The 24837-nt window shown below is 45.1% G+C and overlaps 1 protein-coding gene across 1 annotated transcript in view; it reads left to right on the plus strand.

Annotated features, from left to right (window-relative positions):
* The first annotated feature begins 10127 nt into the window (after positions 1–10127).
* Positions 10128–24837, plus strand: part of BICDL1 (BICD family like cargo adaptor 1) — a 48967-nt gene continuing 34257 nt past the window's right edge. The window contains exons 1-2 of the mRNA XM_050906851.1: positions 10128–10559; positions 15277–15492. Of these exons, the coding sequence (XP_050762808.1) occupies positions 10215–10559; positions 15277–15492 (561 nt within the window). The 5' untranslated portion in view covers positions 10128–10214. The remainder of the gene's footprint in view (positions 10560–15276; positions 15493–24837) is intronic.

The following is a 24837-nucleotide window of genomic DNA, read 5'->3' on the forward strand; positions in this document are numbered from 1 at the left end:
TCACTTAAACGTACATTTGGGGAAGCAATATTCATCTATCTATGCAAAGTCTTTCAATCAAAACACTGAGGGAAAATATAAAAATTAATTAAATTCTTCAAATAAGGCTACATCTGACACTAACCTAAAAGAGGATGATTAAAATAGGCAGAAATTATATTCATTTAAACTAGGATGTTCTTTTAATAGTAAAGTGTGTCTGAAAGAAACCAGATACCCAAATAAGTGGGGAGATAATGCAAACTAGCCCACAGCACTGAAATAATGCACATAAGACTTTTGATGACTCTTCTCTTCCTGCCCAACAAGGCTGATTTCATGTGGTTCAAAAGATCTTGTCAGGCAAAGGTCTGGAAGCATTATAAAACAACCTGACCTCCAAGAGAGAGGAGAATCACAGTCCAAAGCACGACAGGTATGAAAGGGCAATCAGCCAAACTGAGCTCTGCTGGAGAGCCTGAATTGCTGTAGAGTTTTATCATAGTCTCTGCATCTAAGATGAAAGGCCGTCAAGTAAGCAAAATATGCACACGATCTCTATATCCTTTTACAACAGCATGTCAAAATATTCATCAATCCCAATGAATAATATTTGGCTTCACGTTTGTCACATCTCTCGTTTGTCACATTGCAGGTCACGCTGCTTTCACACACCCCATGGGAGAAGTTGACTGTGAACTCAGACTGAGGCTGCACTAAATGTTCATAAATGTCATTTCCGATGAGACTGAGCTTGCCTAGCCTCTGCAGGCATGGAATGCTATAAAGCAAAATTTTAAAACGGGAAACAAGAATAGAAGATATTTTATTAAGGTAATATTCATATCTGAATTTCACCCCCATATAGATCATGTGTGGGTGAATATTAGATTTAAGCAGTTAATTGAATGCTGAATATGTTAGTGACAAATATGGTCTATGCACTTCCTAAAATGTCTAGAAGTATGCAAAGCGATAATATGGGAAAGGCAAGACAGAAAGACAAAGGAAACTTCTAATCTTAAAGTTTATTTTTAGGTCATATATTGAATGAAGGTTTGGCTTTTCCACAGAACACCCACACCCACACAGCAGAGCAAAGATTCTGATGAATGTGATGCCCAGAGTATCACAACTTTCTCCATGATTGTTTTTTTCATATAATGTAGTTAATTAGATCTCCTCTGATCAATCATTGAACTACCGCTTCAAAAGGCATTATGATATGATGAGAGTGCCTCACAGCAGTTAAACACTTCGATTTTTCTGTCCTAACACATTTACAGCTAGTGTGAACTAGGTCCTCCCTGCAGGAATAAAGAAATACTCTTTCTTTTTTAAATTACAAGCACAATTTATCTCACAATTTAAAAACTGACCAGTAAAATTACTGTAATATGGATTCATTCTCTCCCCTTCTCCTTTCTGGTATTTAAGACTAATCATTTTCATGTTTTCCATGTGTCTTATGTTTTGATCTCAAGCTCTTTGGAGCTGCGACCTTCTCTCTTGCTCATGTTCTATTCAGCTCTTTTAATACCATCACTGTTACACATCTGTGACTTTAGCTGTGTTATAGCATCTCCTTCCTTGATCCTCCGGAGTCTGTCTCAAAAACCAAAGAAGTGTAGTCATTAGAGGAAGATACTAACAGGATCTCTTTTGTTTTCCTTTTGAGACTTGGCTCTTGAAAAGAAATTGTGATCTAAGGGTTAAGACTGTAGGTCACAACTTCAACATGAGATTTGTGCATGACCTGGCATTGGAAACTGTTAGCTAGTTACTGCCTTGGCTTCTCTTCATCCCTCTGTGAAAGGGGAACAGTGATTACAGAAGAGCGTTACCCCAAGACTTGCCTCATTATAGTTTCTATGAAGAGTTTTGGACTCCTTGGAAAGCAGGCAGTACGGGAAGAGATGATATGTAGTTTTTGAAAAAGTCTGGTTTTGCTGCCTCTCCAAAAGCAGATGACATTGCATGTGTAATATTCAGGGATCTTTGCATAGTGCTGTACAGAGGAGTTCTTATGCTAGCAGTAAAGCAGACCAATAAAAAAGCTTTCAAAGTTGTGCTTCTGTTAGTGATACAAGTCCCCAAATGGGGAGAAAAGATGCATTATTTTTTTGAGCAGTATAAATGATGGATAATAATTTACTTTTTAATCCTAAAGAAAGACATTTGCCAGATGAAAGAGAGCTGAACTGTAGTATAGGAAGTTCTGCAATTGCCTTTCCAGCAGGATAGTGCAGTCTGCAGGTAATTAAACAACAGAAACCAATACCCATAATTCAACAGTATGTCTTAGCTATTATTTGGCAATTCTTTTTCTCCTGAAAACTCTTATACATAAATATGAGCTTAAAATGGAAATTACTTATAACAAGTTTTATTTCATTGTGAATTGTTCTCATACAGCAATATGCTACCACATTTGTAAAAAAAACAAATCTCTCTTACTGCCAGCCGAAGCTGACCTGCACTCTTACAAAGTCTGCTATTTTGAATTTGAACGTGCTACCTGTTACGTGGGCAGCAGACCCCAGAGAGATGATACACCGGTCTGGCAACTCGCCGTTCTGTGAAGTGGAAAGGTGCTGACAAACTGAAGGGGATTTAGAAACCAGCAACTAGAATGAGAAGACACAGGATTTTCATTTTTCTGGAGAGACTGAGACCTGGGTATTTTTATAGAAAGGTTGATTACAACCCCCAAATGAAACACCACTACTCAGACAGGGAAACAAATAATCATCTGGAAGCTCTTTTCCTAGTACTTGCAGTTTTCCCCATGGCCAGGCTGGCAGAGGAAAGACAGATTTCCAGGTGCCCTGCAGAGCCAAGAGGAGGAGAGGTTCCTGCTCCGGACCACCGTGCAGAGCCACTTTTCCTGGGGCCCGGGGAGGCTGATGTCCCTGTGCAGCCCCTGTCCTGCAGTATTCACAGCCACTACTTCACTGTCCAAAAGCTATTTCAGGAGGAATGGGCATTTCAAATAGAAGCCACTTGGACTTCTCCAAGTTAAATATTAAGAAGTTTTGTTACTTCGTTCATTCCTTTTTTAGTGTTGGTTTGTTTCTGAACACCTGTTTCAACCTAGAGGACATCAGCTAGTATTTAGGAAATACTACAAAGCAGTTTAGTATTTAGTCAATATTAAGAAGCAATACCTGTTTTTTCCAGCTTGAACTGATATGGGCAAGGTGAAAAACAAGAATGTTTCCAAGTACGATCCTGTTACCAGAACGCACACTGATAGACATCTCACCCTGCCTGTCCCCTGCCTGGCCTCTGCATCCGGATGCCAAAAAGATCAGGCATTTAACTTCAGGCTTAAGATAAACATGTGTAAGGTAACAATGCTCTTTTTAGTAACTGAACTGTTTAAAAGAAACAGAAGTAAAGAAACCACAGTTTAAAAGCATGAAAAAGGAGAAGGACACTGGGGAATAGCACTGACTAACTCATGCTAATGCAGGGTCCCTCAACCATGTAGAATGAGCTTCAGCTAACCAGGAGCAACTTAATTACTTCTGTTCAATGGTTTTCCACCTACATGTTTATTGTAGTTCATGCTCTTGAAAAGTGCTGAAGACTGTGCAGTTATACAAATAACTGAAGAAACAGCTCTGGGGATGAAAGGCTGCTGCTCTCGTAGGTAATGGGTGCTGCAAAAACTCTTTCTGAAAGCTTCTGTGCTGCACATATCCAGGATGCCTCCATCCAGGCAGGATTGTCTGGCTCCTAATGATGTGACAGTTCAGGCTCTGTGATTTTTTTCCAGTGCTTGGGATTAGTAAATAAGGGGATCCCTTTGCACCAGTTGAAAGGGTAGGCTTTGTTTGGACAAAATACCCCAAACCAAAAACCCCTCAAGGCTGCCCATTCCTTTACCTTAAGGCAAGAAACTAGCAGTAGATGGGAAGGAAACTCTGTTACACACACAGCCTTTCTGAAATGTTTAAATGATTGAACAGGAGCAAGAGGTTCTTGTATCAGATTATCAGTCTCTTGCAGTGTCCAGTTGCCCATAAATCTTGGTCTCAAAGACAAAAGGACACATCTTTCCTGCCACGGCTACATGCAGCATTGACCACAGTACAGCCAGGGCAAGGTTTTTGGAGCTCATGAGCCCTGCGGATGGAACACAGAAATGGTCTCCAGATCTGGCAAGGTTGGCAGGGGAGTCACGTAAACACAGGCAGGAACAAGCTCATCTTCAGTTGTGGATATCCACTTGTCACACATTCTCTATTGAGGGACCACAACTGACCAGATCCTGCACGGATGCGAAGGTGCTGGTATTTGCACCAAATAGTTAATAGGCCCTAAGGATTAGTAATTACACAAATAAATTTATAGCTAATTAAAAAACTGTTATCCTGTACTTTTTACTTTCAAACTTCTTGTTCCCAAGAAGTGAATCAGGCCTCTCTTCAGATAATTTATAGAATATCAGTTTCCATAACAACGTAATTGCTCAATGAAGCAAAAATACCTGGCAGAGTTGCCATTATCATGAAATAATTGACCACAACAGTGAGTGAAGGAGGCTGCATTAAAACCAAGATTGCTTCATGTCAACATGGTCAATTACAATCCAATAATGCTAGATCAAAGACCATCGTTCCTAACAAGAGTCATTATGAATCACAGCATATCCATAAGAAGCAGAGCAAGATGATAGTGAGCAAATATTTTTCCCCACAACAAAGCACAAAATCATGTCTAATCATTTAATGGTTGCAGAACTCCATGGCCAACACCATGACAGGTAATTTTAGGACCTAATTGTTTCCTATAAAGAAATACAAGCAAGAACATCTCACTCAGTTTGTGTCTTCATATGAGCAAAGGCACAGGCTACTTTTTCTTTTTTAATAGGAGTGTTTGTTCCACAAAGACTTGTCAAACATTGTCATGTTGTAAGATTCAAGAGGGAGTAACTCACACCCACTGCTGAAAACACCTACTTCATTAAAAAAACCAGCCCTAGTCTAGATGTAGATCTACATCTACCCATGGAGCCATTACATCTTTACTCCTTCTGTGGACTGCAGAAGCAGCAAGCCCAGGGCCACGTTTGCGTGGAAGTGCTCAGACCTAACATCTCTCAAGTGGGTGCGCAGTGCCCAGCCTGCATGGCCCCATCCCAGGTGTGCTCTGGACCCTGTTGTGCTCACCATGTCCCCGGGACATTTTTTGTTTCTTTCCAGCTTCTCCAGCTGAGAAAGCTTGAAACAATGAGAAGCGGTGCTGCAGCCGCTCTGAGTAGCATATGTCTGTAACACGATGCTGAAGGCACACGGTGGCAATCCCTGCAGCTGGCGCAAGAGCATGTGAGGATGGGAGCCCTCCTGGGATAAGTGTTGGAAGATTGTCCCAGTAAGAGGGAGCCAGCTTGGACCCTGTCTGTGTCCAGAGTCTACCTGGAACGTGGTAAGTCGAGAAGGAGCCCTAGGTGCAAAGTAGCATGTATGCCACATGGCTGGTCAGGGCCAGGTGTGAAACAAAGTCAAATTGCCGGTGTGGTACCCTGAACAAATCAAGCTGGCCTGAAATATTGGCCGTGTAACTCCACTAGCTCCAGAGTAGTCCTGCTTGTTCCCAGCACTGTCAGCTTTGTTCTGGAGAGACCATTATGGCATGCTTCCAAACTTCACACCCGAAACAGTGACTAAAAGCTGTAGTACAAAGTATTTACGTCTCTAACTCATAGATGTGTCAGCATGATACTCATATGTGCCATATAACAAGTCAAAACTATTACCCTATTCTTTTCCCTTTGCATCCCTCGTTCCTTACACACAGGCAGTAGCATGAGCACAGTATGGTGTCAGCTCTGTCCTTAGGCAGTCCTGAGTCACCCAGGCCATGCTTTATATCCTTAGCAGTCAAGGGATTTTTCCCCTGACTTCACTGTTATGAGTCACCTTGGTGTATGAGTGGTTTTTCTGCTCTAACTGACGTAATATTGGTAACCCTGGAAAACAACAAACTTGCTGGGAACTCCGTGGGGATCTTGAGCCCTGGGAAGAATCAGGATGGTCTTTTATTTCACTACATGTTGCTTGGCTAACACTTATAACAGCTTTCTTTTCCATTCTGTTTAACCAGAAATTTCTGTTCTCCCTTACCAACCTCTGCAAATACACTTTCCCATCTTGTATTTCCTCTACCCAGCACCAGGGAAAACCTGGGCACACACATACCGGATAGCTTTGGACATTACAGAAGCAAAGAGAAAAAAAGGTCACACATGAGTCTTATCTCTGGCTTTGCAGTTCTGGCCTGCTTCGAAGGCAAGGCACGTATTTCCTTTAATTATTCATTTGGGTGACTGCAAACTCTGAGCAAACTCTCTTAGGCTGCCTGCACCTCTTGCTGCCCATCTTGCAGCGGCAGGAGGCTGTGGTACACTGAAACATCATAGCACGGAGGTACACAAACAACCAGAATAACTAAAACATTTGTCAGAAATAAAGTGCAGTAAAGCAAAAAGAAAAATAAAGCAATTAATCATTCAAAAAGATGAGAGAGAAAGAGAGAGCATGGCAAAAAAAATCTGATAGCTTGTGCCGCTCCCCTGGAAGACTGTCAGCCCACTGGCAGGAAGATTAAGGATGCTGATGGGAATTCCTCTCTCACCACAGTCAGCTTTAAAAGCACAGGACAATAATCTACTTTTACAGGTCTGGCTGTGGCTTTCCCGCAACACGTCTTTTTCTCCCCTTACTCTAAATAAAAAAGGATGATCCCCTGCAGTGCTTGTTTTCTGAGTGCTGCCCTCACAGCTGAGGTGAGAGTATTGATTGAAGCACTTGGACATTTATTGGATTTGCAGCTTTTCTGATGTGTGAAAAATGTTTTGTCCTGCTTAACTCGCACAGTCCTACATACTCCAGTATTTGTTGGTGTAACTACCAAAGGTCCAGACCCTCTGCCACGCTTCCTTTGTGAAGAGACCAACCAGTGAAATCCCTGGAAGGCAGAATACTAATTTCAAAGTATCGGCTTTAACGATATACTTGACACTGGGCTTGAAGAGCCTGCAGAGCTTAGAGTTCATTTCTCCTTGACCCTCTGGGGAGGACAATACACATTGCCATATCCATAGCTTAAGCTGGATTGCCTATTTCAGTATCTTGCTCCTTTAGGAACCTGTTTAGCAGAGTGAATTGCACTGGCAGATTGCCCTCAATGGCTCCTTGAGTTAAGTTCTCCAGCCATCCCCATGGCTTATTTACTGAATTGGGTAATCGTGGGATGGGGAAAAGCAAGAAGGGGAAATTACTTAGCGACAAAGTCAGTGCTGTCCTTTTTCCCCATACAGGATAGAACTTTCTGCTGCTTGCTTTTCTTTTACAGCCCTGTAAGTTTTTCACCTGAGCAAGAGAAGAATGATTGCTCCTCTTACAGGCAATCTTACACCACTCTTTTATACCAATGCTTTATTTTCACCCTTATTTCCTAATACTGCAGAGAAGGCCTTCACATGTCCTGGACAAGGTGACATTTTTGTGTTACGTGATGACATCACTTGCATCAGTCACTTGCTCTCAGTTCTCTGTGTGCTTGAATCAGTCTGGCCTTTTTGCATTTTCAGAAAGGATCATCCCTGTGGTGATTTCCCTTGCTGAAAGATAATTTGTGCTGTACACACAGGAACCTTCCACGCTGCGAGAGCATCAGCTCCTGAAATGCTTGATCTAAATCTCCACAAGAACTACCCACTATTTGCAGTTCTTAGTACCTGAGTACTGAAGTCTTGCATCAGACTTGAGCAGTGCAATTAAAAAAACCCTCATTTGACTCGTTTCACTTAACTCATTCTTCTTTTTTCTAGGCTGAGGTTCTCCAAAGGACATAACCAAGCCTAACTACGGCAAGAAGAGCAGGAACAGGAGTCGGGTGTCCACCTATGGACAGCCACTGTCCCAGCTCTCAGCTGAAATACATTTTAGGATCCTAATAGATAATGCCACCATATAACTGTAAAGAAACTGTACTGTTGTATTCTTAATAGTTTTTCATGGATATTTGATTGGGATAACACATACAAGATAAAATACTAGTAAAGTAACACACAAAGGAGTTTTAAAAAACAGTAACCTAATAAATTTCTAAAAAGTCAAATCAATAATTAAATTCACAGGACAATGGATTTTTTTTTTAAGTGGAAGTTAATAACAAGTCGTGCTGTGAACAAAGCTTTAATGCAAGGTTACTCTGGATAACACTGTTATGTTTTGCAGTCAATAGGCCCCAAACGAGCATTAAGCTTGTATAGATGCCTGACTGAGATGGCAGCATATCTACAATACATAGCACTGATCTATATGTGCTTTTTGTCTCCATCCAGGCAATAGCTTTTTTCCCATCCCTATCCTAACAGCTGCAGCTATGGGTTTTGTTTCAGGCTTTGTTTGGGGGATTAAAACCATCTCAGTATAATCTCTTTTTGTTTTATACACTGAAAGAAGCATTAGAGATGAAAATTAATGCCACAATGGATTTCATTAATCACACCAGAAGGCTTGGTTTGCTGTAGTAGGCACTTCCAGCAGAAGGTGCTCACAATCAGTTTAAATATTAAACGCCCTCCTGTGTTTAAATAGCGATCATCAAATCTGTGAAAGCATGGTTCCCGCGTCAGGGCAGGGGGATTCTTTTAAAAGAGCCAATACTGTTCAAATCATCTGGCCTTATGGTAAGTCCCGCTTTCCAGCAATATAAGTGTCAGTTGATTGCAAGGACAAAAGGTCTAGCAAAATCGGTGCCTGGGGAAATTGCTATGAGATAAAGAAGGTGTCACCTCTGGGTCACCAGCGCAAAAGAAATCACGGTCATAATAGCAAACAGTTACCATCATGGGATGGGTGCTGGCAGGCAGCATGGCACGAGGTACCACGTCTCTGCCTGGTTGTTGGAGAGCAGGTGCTCACATTACAAAAAGCACCACTAGCATTAACTGATGCTGCCAGGAAAAGGGCCAAGTATCGACACGTCCTGCTAGCTGGGCTGTTGGGGTGTATCTCCACCAAAGGCTAAGTCCCAGTGGCAGATGGCCAGAGGGAAGTTTGCATTCCCACAATTCATGCTCTACCGTTACGAATAATCAGCAGCTCTCCAGGGCCCTGGGTCTGATGCGAGGCAGGAGCCAGCCCTGCTAGAAAACTGCATCAGCCATCAACTGTCCCAGCCAAAAACATCCTTGGACTGATGTGTTTGGGCAGTTGCATACAGATGACCATGGCCTAAGTGAATCTTCTGCAGGAGGAAGGAAAGCAAGCCCCATGGAAGCAGGGTCTAAAAAGAAAAGCTGTAAAATTCATCATTTCTTTCTGCAGAATCTGGGAGTCAAAAGCACAGAATTCCTTAAAAACGCTTTTGTTCAATCCCTATTAGAGCCTCACTTGAAATTAAAGCATAATCAGAAATTGAGGAAACGCAGTCTTAGCAAACGTGACAACATACAGTTTTACCCCGCCTTACGCTGCCTCAGCCTCCCTCCTGTGGCAAGAAGGAAAGCGATGCCTGGATCTAAGGGGGAAGAAAGTCAACAAAACCAAACCTGAAAACCAACTGGTCCTGCCCCCAATAGAGTCTCCTCCCAGAGAGAAAAGTGCTATGAGCAGAATTGACTACAACTCCCAACGTTCACTAAGGCTGCTTTTAAGACAAATTTTATCCGGGAACATCCTAAACAATCTGAAATTGAAAGCAAGCCCCAGTGGTTGTCGGAAGCTGTAGTCAGCTCTCCAGGGGTGAACTACTGAGTGGAAAGATCCTGAGAGCTGCTCTCGTAACCAAAAGAGCCCAGCTCGAGATCTGGAGGAGCAGGTAGCGAGCAGGAAGAAAGCGCTGTGCCGCTTCGGGGGTGCCAAGCTCCCTCCTTGGGCTTTTCAGGACACCCCAGTGTTTGGGGGGGATTTTTGGCCTGGGCCTGTAGCAGATCAGTGAGACCTGATCGCAGCAGGCGGTTCCAGCAGGCACAGCAGGATCCGTGCACGGCCGAGAAGCACAAACCTACACACACAAACACACCGCGTCCCCCCCGCCGGGCGCTCCCAGCGGCCCCGTCCCTGCGCCGATGAGCGCGGTGCGCGGGCGCTGCCGCCGGCGGGGCCCGGCGCCGGGGGGCGGGGCCGGGGGCGGCGGCGCTCCCCGCCCAGCAGCCGCAGCCGCGGGCCGGGCGCGGGGGGCGCAGCGGAGCGGCGGCGGCGGCGCGCAGGGCCATGTCGGCGCCGTGCCTGCGCCTGCCCGCCGCCGGGTCAGCACCGGCGGAGGCGGACAGCGCCGGCGGCATGGAGCCGCCCGCCGCCGCCGCCGCCGGGGCCGCCGCGGCCGCCGCCCTGGAGCTGGCCCTGGAGGAGGAGCTGGCGCTGCTGGCCGCCGCCGGGGAGCCGCCGGAGCCGCCGCCCGCCGCCGCCGCCCGCGACCCCGAGCTGCTCTCGCTGATTCGGCAGAAGGAGAAGGACCTGGTGCTGGCGGCGCGGCTGGGCAAGGCGCTGCTGGAGCGCAACCAGGACATGAGCCGCCAGTACGAGAGGATGCACAAGGAGCTCACCGACAAGCTGGAGGTGAGGCCCCGCCGCCCTCCTCCCTCCCTCCCCCGGCCCGCAGCGCTCCGCAAGGGCCCCCGCTTCAGGGCCCCGGCCCCCGGGAGCCCCGCGGTCTACTCCCCGCGGAAAGCGGCCCCTTCCCCGACAAATCCCGGGGGCGGCAGGCAGGCACGGGCCCTGCCGGGCAGCCCACGGAACTCCCCGTGGCCGCGATGGGGAAGAAAGGGTCTAAGAAAACCCTCCTAGGCCTGGGGGAGGCAAATCTGCTGTTCTTCCCCCTCCCCAGCTGCGAGCTGGTCTATCGGCCTGGGGACGGGCTGCAGCACCTTGCTTCGAGAGGCTCCTGTGGGCGCTGTTTTGCCCCAGGACCCAGGTACCACCTGGGCGAGGAGATGCGCGCTGTGCTTGTCTCGTCACGGAAATGCCTCAGAAGTTAAATTTATACAGCAGGTACTGAGCTACAGAGCATATGTAACCCTTATGCTTAAGCTGTTGCAGCTAAGGCATTAGGCATGGCAGGAGATAAGCCCTAATGATAAGTCTGTTAGCTGGTTGCTCTGAAAAATACCTACAGGTATCTGGAGACAGCTGTTTGCCAGGAACTCAGTGGATTGAGCTATCTATTGATTTTTAAGGATGAAATAGAGCTATTACAAGGAAAAAGACTTGTGCAGGCAGCTTCTTTTGGAACAACTCTCTTGCACAACTATGTAAGAGAGTCACTATTACCCCCACCCTTTTTCTCGGAGATACTCCTGAAATTTTAATTCTCCCACCAAGTAATACTGCTTAGAAGGCTGAGAAAAAGCCTCTCACCTTTCTGGAGAGAGTTTGAACAGTGCTGGATTAACATTCAAATTTCAAGTCACAGCCCTAGACCAGTTCTTTCTGCACAGTCCTGCATATTCTTGTGTTCTTTCCTCACAGACTTACATCTCTCAAGTTCAAGAGGATTTGTGAAATTACTGTATGGCCTTTGTTTGCCTGACAAAATTCCTCTCTATTATTAAACTTAGCACTTTACCCTAGCTGATCCCTTCCTCTTTGCAGGGAAATCTCTCTGCATTTACTGTTCTGATAGAAACAATAGTGAAGGTGACATTTTCTCAAATTGTTGTTTAGTGGCACTATTTATCAGATTAGAATTTCCCAGAGTATTAAAATTTGCCAGAGCGAATGTTTTCAGGTTGATCTTTAAGCAAGAACAGACGTATGTGGCGTGCTGACGTGGTTTTCCTGATGAGTTGGAGTACTGTTTTCCTACCGTTAAAGGAAAAATGCGCAAGTTTAGGTACTCGCTGAGCTGCCTGTTAGGGAGTTTGGGAGTCTCAAATACCACTCGCTGTTTGCAAAATGTAAAGATGAAAAGGAGAGGGGAAAACTATGGCTTTATCGTACTTTAAATAACATCCCCCAAATGTTTACCTCTGCTCTTACGGGCCCATTCAGAAGGTGAATGAAGAGATGGTAAATGCAACCAATTGTTTACATCTTTTCATCCCATTACTATCGCTCTAACTTTCCAGTTGAATAACAGATTGCTATTTTTCAGGCTACCCGTCTGATAGGAGTTAGTGTTATCTACTTAAGCGTCAGATTTTTTCCGCTGGGTTTGGCAGATCTAAGACGGTGCTACTTCACATGAAAAATCAAATTTGAACATTAATCTTCTACAACACAAGCCTGGTAATCCTAGCCTCTGCAGATTAAATGTTGGCCTCCTCCTGTTGCCAGTGAAGTGAACAAAATTTCACAATAAGCTTTTCAATTTCGGAGGTGCAGGGAGGAAGGACCCACATCTGTTACCTCCTTCCCTGTGCTGAGAACTTTCTGATGATGACCAGAAGCAAAGTCTCAGATGAGATCCTTGGTGACAATTGCACCTGATACAGTGATGTTTAAGTAGCATTTAGGAGGAGAGATTTTTCTCCCAGTTAACAGTTCAAAGTTGGTTACAAGAGCTCAGTGAAGCCTCTCCATTTCCCAATAGCCAATGTGCTGGCCTACTCTTCTGGTGCTTTGCCTCAAGACTAAATATGTTCTAGTTTTGTGGGTTCATTACTGAAGTGCAGCATTCCTGCCATACACCTACTCTGGCAACTCTTTCACTTCACAGCCTGAATTCAAATTAATTTCTAATCATGGAATTGAAGTCCTGTAATAAATTCTGATATGTGATCCTAGTCAGTTTTATCCTCTGTAAGGGATTAAAACAGCTAGTACCTCTGTTCCTCTGACACAGAGAAGCTTGCTGTGTCCAAGCATTTTACAGTATGAACCCTCTTTATCAGCTGGGAAACCCCTCCTTGCTCCCATCGCTTTAAATGAGGACCAGCCCAGCTCAGTGAAGTTGAGAAGCTGTTTTCAGAAGACAACGTCTTCTAGAAAGCAGTTCTGTGTAAAAAATCAGTGAGCAGGTGGATGGAGAGACACTCGGAAAACAAGAAACTCCCCTACTGAGGGCAGCAGTTTGCCCTGTCATCACTACATGCAAAAAAACCCCATCCAGATCTGCAGCCGTGCAGGTGCTGGGGTGAGGGCAGGCGAGGGGAGACGGCTGCTGGGAGAGGAAGAGGCAGGAGGAATCAGTCAGCATGTCCAGTCTGGTTTATCCTCCCTCTTTGCAACAGCCTCTCTGTGCCCCACTGCACTGTTCTGTTTTCTCCATCACAACAGAATAAACTTGATATTCTTCGCCGCCCTCTAACTCCAACCTGTGTGATGGCTGGTTATTAGAGCTGTATGTAGTGTGGATTTTCTTTTGCGGTAAAGAACTAAAGTGGTTTTTAAATGATTGGCAAGGCTTATCTGTGGCTTCTAAATCACATTTGAGTATGTCTGGGGAACTTCGGCTGCAGTGCTGCTCCTCAGCAGGCTGAAGTTTCATCTTCCATTTAGAGAAGGCCCTGGATCTTTCTAAACGTTGCCTAGCAGTGAAGGAGACAGAGCTATAAAAGACAGCATTTTCAGTGTGCTGCTAAAAGTGACATTGTGGCTGCTCCAGCCACACTTAGGCTACAAACAAGATTTCTTTGCAATGGTTGTCATGGGCCTGGTGCTGGGATTTCATGCCTACCTATGGCATTAAAAATAATTATAGTAATACTTAGCTCTCTCATTTGCAAGGGGTGCTCGCTCTTTTAGTGTCTGAAACACAGGAAAATACTTTTGCTTTGGACCAGTGTTTTTAATCAGCCTTCCCTCACATTTGAGGGTTTTCGAGAAAGTCCTGAATTTGCAGAAGGATTCGGAAGGACACAAGCAGGGTGCTGCTACACTGCACTGGAAGAAGCATAGGAAATGATTTGGATATAAGATTGAGAAAGAGAAAACATGCATCTTCTGCAGAGCAAGAGGTGGAAGATTAGTGGTAACGCAGGCCAGAGGGCTGCTGGAGAAGTGGAGAGCTTTGACATTCAGACCTGCTCAGGAAGGTGGCAGAGATCCTGCAAGGGAGGCTGTGTGTCATCAGCAGTAGGCACCCAGGGGAAACAGCCACCTCACAGCCTGTGTTTCTAAAAAGCAATAAAAAGCCACTTCACATAAATGCAGTGCAATTTTCTTTTCCTTCTAGCCAGTTTATTTTCCCCTCCTGTCCTAAGTGCCCTGGGGATTGCTCACTGGGGGATGATACCCTGGGAAAAATGGGCGAGTGCTGCCAGTGCTGGGCCCAGTGGGTGTCTGTTCTTTGCTAAGACACATTCCTAAAAGGCTGGTAAATCCGATAGAGAGTAGCAGCAGGTTATTCTGGGGGACAGAAGACAACGAACAAGGAGAGGGCTCCTGCTCTTCAGGTTTCCCTGCTAATCTTGGGACATGCCCATGTCCCCAGCTTGTGACTGTTCTGCAAGTATGTGCATGCTTCAGTCACCAGGGGAAATTCAAGCTCAGAGTTTCAGAGCAGGGATTCTTTCAAACGGGCACAACATAAGTCTGTTTTGACCTGATTTGCAGCTCTGTTTCAGTCAAGCCCTCATTTAACTGAGCCTGTAAAACATGCAAAAGTTCCACCAGATTCGTGCTGTCCCTCATTTTCCAGCCAGTCTTAAGCAGAGCAGAGTCTCCAGAACTGAGAGTGGTTTCTAAAAAACCTGCAACCCAGAACATGCACGTACGTAACATCTATAGAAACTACTTCATCGCATCTATTGCCATTCCAGAGCGGACTGCATCAAACAATAGAGTTACTGTGCACTATCAAACTACCAGACAACTAATTAGGTCAGGAATAGGAGGAGCAAATGGATAGATGATTCAACTGTTGTTCATAAGCCCCATATGACAAGAAAGATGCCTCATCTAGATTCCTCATCAGCAGTAAGGATACAGTTTGTGTAGTTTTGACTATAAAGGCAATTTTCAAAAGAATTATGCCACTGCCCACTGAAATATTGCTTTGGAGTTAAGCTAGGCTCTGCTAAATCAATTGGCCTGCCTGACCTATATATTCCACCTATTGAAATGCAGCCTGCTTTACTCTTTTGGCAGTTGTTTCAGTAAAAATTGAATGTGCTGATCTCCAGAGGCCAAGGACAGGCCAACAGCTGAAAATGGAAAGCAAGTTTAGTGCCAGTGACCTGCCCTGACATGGGATTGCCACCTCCATAGCATTGTCATGCTTTAGTACCATTCTCTTTCCTGCACAAAAGGTTTCAGCCCTAAGCATAGAGAAGGAAAAGGAGGCAGCGTTCACTTTTTTCCTCCCTTCCTAACCTCTTCTCCCCCCGTTATCTAGCACCTAGAACAAGAGAAACACGAACTAAGGAGGCGATTTGAGAACAGAGAAGGAGAATGGGAAGGAAGGGTGTCTGAACTGGAAAGCGATGTGAAGCAGCTGCAGGATGAGCTGGAGAGGCAGCAGGTTCACCTGCGCGAAGCTGACCGCGAGAAGACGCGGGCTGTCCAGGAACTCTCCGAACAGAACCAAAGACTCCTGGACCAGCTCAGCAGGGTGAGTAACCACGGCACGGTGAGGGCAGGCACCCAGCTGCCTTGGTCATGGGAAAGGCTTGCAGCTCTGCTGTAAACCACCTTTCAGGCAAATGAGCGGGAATGTTTCCTCTTTAAGGAAAAAAAATGGTTCTGCATCTAGTCAGATTACACAGGTGTCCCTATAAAACATGCTGCCTTTAAACCGAATTTTACACCTTTAAGGGGTGCTGCATTTCACTGGCAAAACAGTTATGTTTCTGGGTTGAGTGGTCATTTACTGCACAGATGCCTCTCAACTGTTTTTGTATCTAAAACTGATTTAGAAAATCTGTTTCTAATTTACAAATAGGCTGAACAAATGCAGCACACAAGAAGGCTAATTTGCGACAGCGAGGTGAAAGGCTTTTTGCTGGCCTCCCTTTTTTGACATACATTGGTTATAATGTTGTAGAATTGAACATACCATGTCATTCTAAGATGGTGTGTCCCTACAGATAGCTTTGCCATGGTTAGATGTGTGAGAACCTACTGAAATTTCTTGGAATGGCATGTTTCAGCAAAGAGCTTAACTTGCCTCTGAATGAAAGAGGATTTATAGTGAGGCTGCTACAAATCAGCCTAATTGACTGAATACTTCCAGCATGGGTTTCTTTCTGACAGCAAAAGACTTAACAGTTTCTGCCTCCTCCCCTAGAAGTTAACCTGTCTTCTAGAATTAAGAACCTTGGGTTTTTTCTCCCCACTGGACAGTTAGTACATAATTTTAATGCTTGAGAACACAGTTACTCCGGCAGATGAAAGCATTTTCTTCTCACCAGTTGCTTATCCCCAAAACAGCATAGAACAAAAACACACACCACAGACTCATGCTGAAGAGACCCATCTAATGTTGTAAGAGCACATTTCAGACTCGATTCTGTCAGAGGTGAGTCTCTGGGGCTGACACAGGATTGCCTAAGGGAGGGTCGAAACCTCAACCACAACACTAGGACCAGAAGACCCTGAAACGGGCCAAGTGTACAGATCTCTTCACTTGTCTTCACTCGATCTGGGTATGCAGTTTTCCTGTGCCTCTGAAGGTGAGAAGAGCAGGTCTTGGGTATAACACTGTACTGGCACTTGAGGAAATCATTCCTCGTTCTGCTATAGATTTTCTTGTCAAGTACTAAAAAAGCCACTTAGTCCGTGGATTTGTTTTTTAACTGGCTTTAAAAAAAAAAAAAAACAACAAACAAAAACTCCCCCAACTTCCTTAACTCAGGAACACTGCTAAGTTTATCCATGTTTTTAAAGCAACATCTCCCAAGTGTAGCAGATGAGCTAGTGAAGATCTTTCACCTCTTCTCTGGACAGAGCGTATTTCACGTACAACATGGATGAGAGATTCCATCCAAGCCCTTGCAGAGCTCCTATGTTGTGTCAGGTTTCCTATCCAGGGCTAAGAACTTGGCTCCCATCAGATTTGGTGACCCTCAGTGATTTTCTGTGTATGCATGATTTCCATCACTGGCTGGGAAACATAAGATTTATTATGGTCCCAGTGTAAGCACAAACTGGAAGATCAGTCTAGAAGATAGGAGAGGAAAACCAGACAGCTTGCTTTGGGCTTTAAACCGCATGGGATTATCCTGACGTGACACTTGTGCTACAGGAGCCTCTCACAGCCCAGATGCTCAGAGAGCCGCTCAGCTAAGCCTTGTGCAAAGGAACCACCAAGTTAGGTCTACCAGCACGCAACATCCAAGCATTGGTTTTGTTCCCATAACTCCCTATTACTGCCAGAAAGAGTCTTCATCCACCCACTTCAGAATTGTCACATCCTGGGAAAAAGTTGAGTCTTAGTGCTGCCCTCCCTGCTCCAGCCCAGCCCTGCTCCCAGCTGGGAGAAGAGGACTGCTGTTCTCCAACACAGACAAGGCAGACTGATAGAGACAGCTTACGCTTGCCGAGGCATGATTCGGTGCTCATTGAGTTTGTCACCTGGCCAAAACTTGCTAGTAACTCAAATATAGCAATGGGTATAGCAAGGGTGTAAACAGTCTTCCTAGAGTCATGAGAATCTGGGCAAATTGAAAGAGAGTTGGGAACAGTCTGTTGTCATTCACCCACGGCTTTAGTTGAGGCTTTTTAAAATCTCAGCACTATATTAGCACTTAATTACTAGGTGCTTAGTATTCCACATTTGTTGCTCCATAGGGCAATCGCAGTCTTATTTGTCTGGTCTCTTATTCTGAAGAGGTTATGCACGTAATCCTTGAGGCAGTGGTAGTGCTTAAACCCTGCACCCGCATAGTTCTGGCCCCTGTTACTACTTAGGCTTTCAATAAATAAAAAGGACAAATACAGCTGCATGGATGTGGTTGCCTACAGCCATACTGCCATAGGCTGGAGTCTTGCTAGGGATCATGAACTGAGCACTGGGAGAGGAAAAACCCTACAAAAGTGCTGTTACAGCTTTTGTGAACTTTGAGGTGTTACTGGTATCCTCCTTGCGTTCCTGGTTCTGCGTTTTGCACCTGCACTTTGTGTCACAGTGGGTTGTTTGGGAGGAGAGGGTTATGAGAAGTCTGGGATAAGGCAATGAAAGCCTTATTCAGAGCCTCAACTCTGCCCCATCTGACACTGTATACCCTACTACAGGCTTCACTCACAGGACAGAAAGACAGGTTGCTCTCTGGTATGAGTCATTCTACCCTAGTAGGTACTAGCTCTTTAAATTTGAATTTCTACAGTTCTTCGCAATTAACACCTCATGGCCCAATTTCACAATACTTGAGCATCTCTCTCCTGGGGAAGGTATTCCCTTGGCACTAGGCTCTATATGTCAAGTGACAGTCTCAGCCTCATGAGCTGCCAGCCCGCATGGTCCTGCTTGCTCCTTCTGGAGTCCCTAGGCTTCAGCCTCTTTTACCTCAAAGCAGGGCAGCATCCACCATCTCCTTCATCCTATCCCTCCTCCTTCCTGCTGCTGTGATATTCTTTCACCAACTAATTAAGCTTTAGGACACTTTTTTTAACCCTGCCTTCCCCAGAGATGAAAGGCCAACCCAAGCACATACTTTTTTCATCTAAACCTGGCACAAATGCTAACCAACCAAGCACACAGTCCTGCACACCCACACAAGGATAGCAAAGGGATCTGGAAAGCTCTGTCTTGCAATTAAAGCATGGGACTGAAAAAAACCCATCCTCAATTCTGGCAAGGACTCATAAGGAAAACTCAAGGATAGGGATTTTAAGTCTGTTCCACTCTCTAAATATGGGGATAACTGTCTTGCCTCAGAGTCACCAAGAGGCTAAAATAAGGTCTGTAAAATGATTTGAGGTCTTCAGATGAGATGATGATATAGGAGAACTTTACATATCTAATAATAGTAAGTAGGCTATAAGGAACTTCGCCTCCTCTTGAAATGCAGCCTTTGGTGTGGTTCTCTGCTTTTAGCAGAATGGAGATACTGGCTGGGGTTATAACAGTATTAAACCATGGGGAAATTAGGTGGGCTGGACTGGGAGCTCATAGTGAAAGACATGATTCAGATACCAAAGATCAAGTTTAAGATCTCCACAGTAACCTTATTTTTTAATTTGCTAAGTGATGATTAAAATCCCTTCTGCATGTTGATTTGATTTCCCTCCCCCTGCCTCAGCACAGCAAAGCATGTAGTAACTCTCAGCAGTCTGTCCACACCAAGCTAAATGCCGATTTTACCTAGGAGAACTGCAGAGCACATTGCGAGCAGTATGCCAAGCTACATACCACTCACCATAAGTGCTCAAAGATAAAGTATAGAAGTCAAAATACAGTTTTGCTGAGAAAGTCGAGGCTTGGGAATTATTACATGTTCTGTTTCCAGCTCCTTCAGTCGCTCCCATCTGTTTCAGTTCCCCATTTGAAAAAAAAAATCCTATGCTTTCTGTCCGTTTATGTTATAAAATTGGGAGCGGGTATAGGGAAAGGTCTCCTCTTACATGTGCCCACAGCACCTAACACAGCAAGAGTCCTGTCCCCACCTTTGGGCTTCTAGGAGCTACTAATGCAAATAATAACCAGCACCCCTCTTCCTATAATGAGGCAACATATTACTACTTTGTCAGGAAGTGAATGAAAAAAGACTTTCACACTGTTTCTAAGTGGCTTCACCAGATGGCTTTCCCACACATTTCCTGCTACCAAGCTCTGGGCTCCTGTAGCTGTTTGCTGCATGTAGCTTGGGCAAGGATGTATCCTTCCCAGTTCAGTTAGGCTTCTTTCATGGTACACAGAGCGTAAGGAAGTAATTTCACAATGTCAAGCTCAGGTAGTTTTTGCAATGAAAATCTGTTTTCAGTGGCAGGAAGAAGCATGTCATCTTGCACCGCTGAAATAGCTCTTTGTGTTTAGAGAGGAGCGCTCGGCCGCTGCGGCATCCCTCGGAGGGGCCCTCAATCACCAAGTTCTTATATTCGCTCAGCATCTAGTGCCAACATACTGCTACAAAGAATGAGGTGTTTCAGTCAATCCCTCTGGTACAGGAAGAAAATGATCAGCCAGCCCACAAGTCTCCAAAGGATGTTTTATTTGCTAGCCACAAAACCTTCCTTTCAGTAATATTTCAATTGAAGGAGTTTTGTTTCTAACTTCATGCTGTAACATGCAGCACAGCTTCAGAGGACTGGCAGGCACTGTGTGGCTTTGAGTGAAACATGTTTTTAGTCAAGAATGAGCTGACCATATTATATTCCTCTTTCCAAATCACTTTTACTTTAAATACATCCTTTTGTGGTCAACAACACACAAGAGAGGCGGCTCTGTTGTCAATTACTGATTTGAAGAGATTTTTCTGAATGGTTGTTTGTTGGGTCTATCAGCATAAGAACAATGTTGGTTTTAAGAAATCCAGACTAATCATTTAAAAAAGTTACTGGAACAAGTGTGCTGGGCAAGATTCACTGCTTTTGCAATGCCAGAGATCTGTAGCCATTACACTATGAGTTAGCTTGTCTTTAATTCCTTATTTTATCTGTACAGATGCTTAACACAAGCCTCCTTATGCTTCTTGTTTATTAAGTAGTCTCCAATAGCCCAGCAGGGTATATTGGGAAACTCCATGCTTAGCACAGAGGCAAGTCAGACTGAATTTAAGTATTGCTTAAGGGGTTTTGTTTTTAAACAGAAGAGGATCCTGAGTGGACCTAGGCTCAAGAAGAGTTGCTTTGACTAGCCCCACATTTCAAGGTGCAGATCAGTCACTACACTGAATTCTTTTTCATAAAAAGCCTCTACTTTTCACTGTGGCTCAAAGTGTTTACTGGACCTGTTCAGTAAGGAGTAGCTTACTGTAAGGAACTCCATACTGAGCTACTCAGTAGCGCATGGAGTCCTGCATAGCAAATCTTGATCTACATCACCTCAGAGCAGTCTAAATTCAATGGAGGGGGGAGATTGCACGAGAAAAGGCAGCATCCCTTCCTGCTGAAGGGGCTGAAGTACCTGCATTTCATGGCAGCTTAGGTAGGGCTGCTCGTTCCTTGGGGGTACGCAAACAGCCCTTCCAGCATTGCTTTGTGCCTGGCATAAGGCACACTTATGTTACACATGGTGAGGGAAGAGGAAAGCAGATATCAGCACAAGACAGAGCCAAACACTGAAGCCAGCAAACCTCCCATTAACCACATCAAACACCATCCAGCTCCTTGCCCCTCTGGAGCATCAGCAGATCCCAGCACCACATAACCAGATCCCCCATCACCCAGTGAATACTGATTAGTGCACATGCAGGAAAGGCTCTTTCTCACCAGCTACTTCTCCCCTAGCAGAGAGTACTTTCATGCCACATCAGGACTGGAGTGCTGAGGCTTTCTATGCTAAAGCTGTAAATATAGGACGTGACTGCAGCTGCGTGTTCTCGCCTGCAAAGTCCTTCAATGAAATGATTCAGTGCCCTACAAGGTAATGAAGAAACATCTTGAGGTCACTGCTGAGTGGCATTCACCCACCATCCATCTGGAGGAAGGGAGACAGGCAGGAAGAAAGGCTCAATCCTCTGCTGAGAGTCTGGCCAGGCCTGCAGCACCCATTAACCCCATTTTAGGGCACGCAGAGCTTCAGGAGCCAACTCGAACAGGGCCATCCAGACACTAATGCATAAATGCAGCAAACCCCAAAGAAGTAATTTCAGCAAAGATGTGGGGGGAGGCACCCCTACAGAGTATGCCCAAAGATTTTGCACCCACCCATTTCATGCAAGATTTTTACCCTTGTATCCTTTGGTTTAAATACTGGTGAGCACTGAGGGATGGGCAGAAAGCTGCACACAGAATAAAACAGGGGCACACACTGCTACTGAATGACAGTGCAAAGCCCTCCCTAGGGAAAGGGTTAAAAAATTACTATAAAGGTAAAAAAAAATTGTTACTATTAAGGCAGTGGAACTATACAAATCCCTGCTCATGGGAAAAAGGATAGCATCCATCAGGGCTGGGTGGATCCTCATCCTCCCCCAGGGCAGTGGAGCAGGTACCCCGCCATCCCTGGGGACCCCTTGCTGGTTGCTAGGTGACAGCACACCACGGTCCCAGCTGGTGATGTCGCTGTGGTAACCGGGTGTGATTTCTCTGCTTGTAATGCCATGACAGTCAGCGGACACGCAGGGAGACGCACTTGTGACGTCCGAGGCAGGCAGGCGGGTGGCAGAGGCCCGTCTGCCACCCCTGTGGGCTCGGCTCGCTGCCGGGATGTGTCCCCGGCATCTGCCACTTCATCCCCTCCCCGTTTCCTCCCCTGTTCACGGCAATTTTTTCCCCAAAAATCACCCTGGAGATTTCCCAGCCCAAGGCAGCCTGTTGTCCACATCACCCACAATGAGCTTTTGAGCCTGCTGGGGGAAAGGTAAACATTTTATTTCCTTGGTAAAAAGAGCCCCTTGTGAGCAGGTCAACCAGCCCACACAAGCGTGACTCCACCAGGGCTTGGCACAACACATCTTCCCTGTGAGTGCAGCTCCTGGAGCACAGCACAACAGAAATTATCTGCCAGAGCCACTTAACCTCCACGCTGTGTATGGCTCATCTCGCATCCTCAGAGGCTTGTGGTGCCTGGATGGAGCAGCAGAGACTGGCCCCATGAGACATCCCCAGAGCCCAGACATCCTGCCCCCCACACCCTGGGCAGCACATCAGCAGGGAACGAGTGTCCAGAGCACTATGTAGGACAAATAGACATAAGTGTTAAGCACTTGTCAGCCATACACTGCCCTTTCCTGCGCTTCCGCTGAGCCCAGCTTTCACCTCTAGCAAGTGGTTCTGGAAGAGATTTCAAAAGTTTCTGCAAGGCTTCTGCCTTGAGGCATTAGCAGTACCCCTAAGCTGTGAACATCTGAAAGCAGGAATCCAACATGAAACTGAAGTTGAACTTGTTCTGGGGTGAGGAGATAAAAATCTGAATGAGTCCCTTCCTCCCCTCTTGCACTGCACTAAAAATTTCGAGTGGCTATTTTATTTGCATCCAGGTCTTTATGTTTATAGGAATTGTTTTATTATGCACTAGCTCAGAGGTAGGAACATGTGGGCAGAAGAGATTTTTTCAAAATATTTCTGCTTATTCACACTTGCTGTAAACACTTCCTCCAGGAGATTCTAGAAAGTAGGACACAGAAGGTGTTTTCATCCAGCCACTGCATTACTAGCTAGAACCCGAGCTAAACATGATTGAAGGCTTTGCAAATATCTACATAAGAAAAACCCAATTAAAAGCATTTGATCTTTAAAGAGCCATTCTGGGTTATAAAGTTTGCACACCTTATAATGAAAGTCTTTAAATTCCTTTTTTTTTTTCAAGTAGGATTGCTTTTTCTAAATGCAATTTAGTAGACAATAGCTCAAGAGGGAGGTCTCTTCTACACTGAGGGGTTTTTTGCCAGCTGTACTAGGTGCTCTGATTACCCATGAAATCATAGAGGCCCCTTGCAAAACAGCCTAGAGCTTAATCAACATTTTGTTTAGAATGGCATTTAGCAAAACCCAGTTTATTCTGAGCACAGATATAGGATCAGCAAGACTCTCTTGCTGACTTCTGATTGATGGTGCAAAGCAATACAGAGCTGGCTTATGCTTGGCAGTACCACCCATGGGGATGGGAAATGCCACCATAGATGGGAACAAGAAGCTGTATAGAGGTGAGTACAACAGGAAACAACTGACAGATTAGGACATAAATCAAGTGACCTGCATGACAGAGTGACTGGGGTAAAAGGCTGCTCATAAGTAGGCCAAGAGAGCATTTCATGTGGAGGAGATACAGGTTGGCCTAACAATTTCATTAGGTATCCTCCTGTGGAGGCTCAGTTCTGTAGCTGCAGAGATTTGCACCAGATTTCCTTCACGGACAGGATCCCTGTCAGTGTCTGAGGCAGGGGACTGCCAAGATCAGAAGTGTTGGGAACATTTCCATTAACTGTTCTCACCATCTCCTAACTATTCTTCCCTGGAAGGTTCTAATGTTGAAGCATGTAAAGAACATTTTTAAAAGGAAGAATTACTTGGATAGTTTCAGCTGGGTTATGATTCTACCAAGATTAGCACAGTAAAGCAGATGTGTAATAAATGTAGAGCTATTGCAGAACAGTCACAAGATCTGGGGATATATGGGTACATAAAGCATCCAGCTCTTGAATTTGCCCTTTAAATACCATTTACTAGTTCCACTGTGCAGTTCATCTGAGCTAAAAAAAAAATCTATTGTGTTTTGTCTTCATTGCTTCCCCTTTTGTCCCTCAGTCTTTCTCCCCTCCTGGATGCATCTCAAAAATCAGTTGAGGCTTAAGTTATCACCAGCCTCAGACTGGTAGTTGTCTCTGCAGTTTTGCTCCTTAAGCTGATGTGAGACCATGTTATCCCTCAGTTCCTTTGGGGTTAGCTTGACCTCCACTTTCAATACACCAAGAGGGGAAAATATAGCATTGCGATTCCCTTGTTCTCTACATCCTTGGAAGTCTGTTCCTGAATCCACTTCCAGACTTGGCACAGTTCTGTAGTAACAGGGGTGCTCTTAGAAAGCTATTCCATTTGGCAACTATTTAGCATAAGTTGTTCATGTTTATTTGTTGAACAAAGCACCATTGTATTTGGTTGCCTACAAGCTCGGATCAAGGAAAACTGAAGTCTTCTGCAACTCAAGTATAGACCAGCAGATTTGTTGCTCACACCAGGGCCACGAGGCAGGTACAAACCTTAAGACTTGCTAGAGGGAACGGTCTATACTTACAGAAGAGATCCATAGTCCCAGCAGCTTCTGCAGGTGAAGTGTTTCAGGACCAAGTAAACACAAGTTTTAACAGAACAGGACCTTTCTGAGAAGTACTTAAAGAGTTCTCCTTTGTTTCTTTAC

The sequence above is a fragment of the Gymnogyps californianus genome, chromosome 16 (assembly GCF_018139145.2).
Source record: "Gymnogyps californianus isolate 813 chromosome 16, ASM1813914v2, whole genome shotgun sequence".
In the NCBI taxonomy this organism is placed as follows: Eukaryota; Metazoa; Chordata; class Aves; order Accipitriformes; family Cathartidae; genus Gymnogyps; species Gymnogyps californianus.